This window comes from Aspergillus nomiae, assembly GCF_001204775.2.
Source record: "Aspergillus nomiae NRRL 13137 chromosome Unknown contig00579, whole genome shotgun sequence".
NCBI lineage: Eukaryota > Fungi > Ascomycota > Eurotiomycetes > Eurotiales > Aspergillaceae > Aspergillus > Aspergillus nomiae.
The window spans coordinates 4,967-7,306 of NW_015378634.1; the positions used below are offsets into that span (position 1 = coordinate 4,967).

The 2,340-nt window shown below is 53.2% G+C and overlaps 1 protein-coding gene across 1 annotated transcript; it reads right to left on the bottom strand.

Annotated features, from left to right (window-relative positions):
• Nucleotides 1-219: 219 nt before the first annotated feature.
• Nucleotides 220-1,977, bottom strand: ANOM_011561 (RING-H2 finger protein; the record flags this gene model as incomplete). Its single annotated transcript, XM_015556817.1, has 4 exons — nucleotides 220-589; nucleotides 647-1,187; nucleotides 1,248-1,653; nucleotides 1,714-1,977. 4 exons carry the CDS (start codon nucleotides 1,975-1,977, stop codon nucleotides 220-222), a joined length of 1,581 nt encoding a protein of 526 aa, XP_015401498.1.
• Between the last annotated feature and the right edge of the window lie 363 nt (nucleotides 1,978-2,340).

Here is a 2,340-nt window from a genome sequence, read left to right on the forward strand (position 1 = left end):
CGGTTCTTTCTTTCTTTTTGTCAAAGTCCTGTTTCTGAACGCCTGTATCGCCGTGCCTTTCGTTGGTGGTTCCGTGCTTCGTAAATCATAGACATAAATATGGACATGAAGGAGAGTGAGAATGGTAGATAAGAAAAAGAAATGACCCCCATGCAAAACAAATATAACGCAAAAGTCGACTGTACAACAATCGTAATATAAACAGTGTAGATCGTCGGTTTATGTACTAGATGTTGATGCGGACGGCTGGTGGTCGCCGTCATCGCCGTGGCGTCGAGTGCGAATGCGGAATCGGTCACGGAGGCGTGACGTGAGTCGGCCGCGTCGCTGTCGTTCTTCTTCGTTCTCGACGCTGTTGCGGTTCTCTTCGCGCACGCTACGCAGCGCGGCCAGGCGCTCCTCGACGGTGGCTTCGCGCATGCGGCGCGCGTTCAGCGTGCCGTGCAGGTAGCTGGTGAGGCGGCGGTGGCGGTGGTGGGATTCCTCTGCTGCTGGTTCCGATGTGCCTTCTTGTTGTGTCTCCGTGTTGTGTTCGCCTTCCTGGTTCTCAGTCTCGCCTTCCGGCTGGGCGGGGTTGAGGTCGATACGGCTGGACGTTTTATTAGCGATTAGGATTCTTCATGCTTGGCTAGTGGTGAAAGCTTACCATAGAGGACATGTGCCTGAGACATTCACCAGCCACGGATCAATACACTCCGGGTGGAATTGGTGGTTGCAGGGCAGGACACGCATGTCCTGTCCCTTGACAAAGTCGTCGGTACAGATGGGGCATGAAAAGTTCGGATGATCCGTGGATTCTGTCGGCTTGGGTTGTTCTTCTGAAGGGGACTCGGTCGTGGTCGTATTTGTCGCCGGCAAAGCAGCAGTTGCCTGGGGGTTCGTTTCGTGCACCGTAGTTGTTTCCTGAGTGGAATCTGGCTGGCGACCCGTCTCATCTTCGGAGCCCATCTCCACATCACCCTTGACGGCATCCAGCTTGGGATCCTGTTGATTACCGAACTTCACGATCGGAATTGTATCCAGCATCGCCCTTGCGATCCCCTTCGTTCGACTTTGTCGTGGGCGCCCCGCTGTATATCGAGGGCCGTAGCGTTCCGGATGGCGATGGGCCCGGACCGCGCCGGTAATGATGATGGCGAGGAAGAGCGCCGTGATGATACCTGTGATACTATACAGAATAATCATAGCTGTGATTTAATGTCAGCCGCGAGGGACCGGATGTATGCGCTGACATAACGGGCTCATACCAGTATTAGGGCTGTCCGTGGCCCCACCGGAATCCCCGGAGGTGGGCGGCGTCCCAGACATTGTAAATGACATGTCGGGCTTGATGCTCGTCGAACCGTTTCCAGTCGAAGAATGGGAGAGATTGGTGACAACCTTCGCAAGAGTCGGATTGACTAGCGTAAAGACGTTGATATATCCGTTGGCGTTGGGACCTGCAGTATAATTACAGTGATGCACCTCGGAGCTGTACAAAAGAACCGCCGATGCACGTTGCGGCGATGTAATGACGTTGCGAACGGTCTCACTCGCATCTAAATTGCCGGGATAGGCGGATTGGTCGCAGCTGATCAGGGCGATATCACTCGTGTTCAATGCAATGGAGTTGGTCGCGTCTACATTCACCAGGTTGCCCGTAACATTGAAATTCTACGCGGGACCATCGTCAGCATCTTCATTCATGGTTCATCCACGCCGCGCCGTACGAACCGTAATTTCGCTGTGATCGAGATTGACCAAGGCAGTGGTCAAGGGAGTAACGCTGACACCCGATGGCAGCTGAATCTGGGCGCTCTCCAAGTGAAACCTGGCTTTTCCCACCCACGAAAGATCCCTGGAGTTATTGGACGGCACCACAGACCAGCCGGACGAGTCTACCGCGAGGACAGTAGTCGATAGCGCGAAGAGGAGGTAGAGGAGGGGAAGAGAGGAAAAAGAGAAAGGGAAAAAAGAAGGGTCCTGAATGGGCCCCATCGATAGAAAAAGCCAAGCTTGGAAGGAAATGGACTTCCCCACGATGACGAGGCTTACGGATATGGCGGAGGTTATGGGGCGCAGGAGATCATCTAGTCCCGGATCTTCTGCGTTCACCGATCCCGAGCGCCTATGACAACCAGGGAGAGAAAAAAAAGAAAAGTAAAAAAAAGGGAGAAAAGAAAAGGTAAACAGGACAGGGAGGTACAACAGAATACTGGCCGATCAATGACGGTCTGATGCACCGTGACGGTGGGGGTTCCAACAAAATGAATTGCAAGAACCGGGGAACAAGATTTGGGGGAGAAAAAAAAGTGGGATCTATCGATAAGCAGAAGGATCAATGGAAATGGATGGATGGAA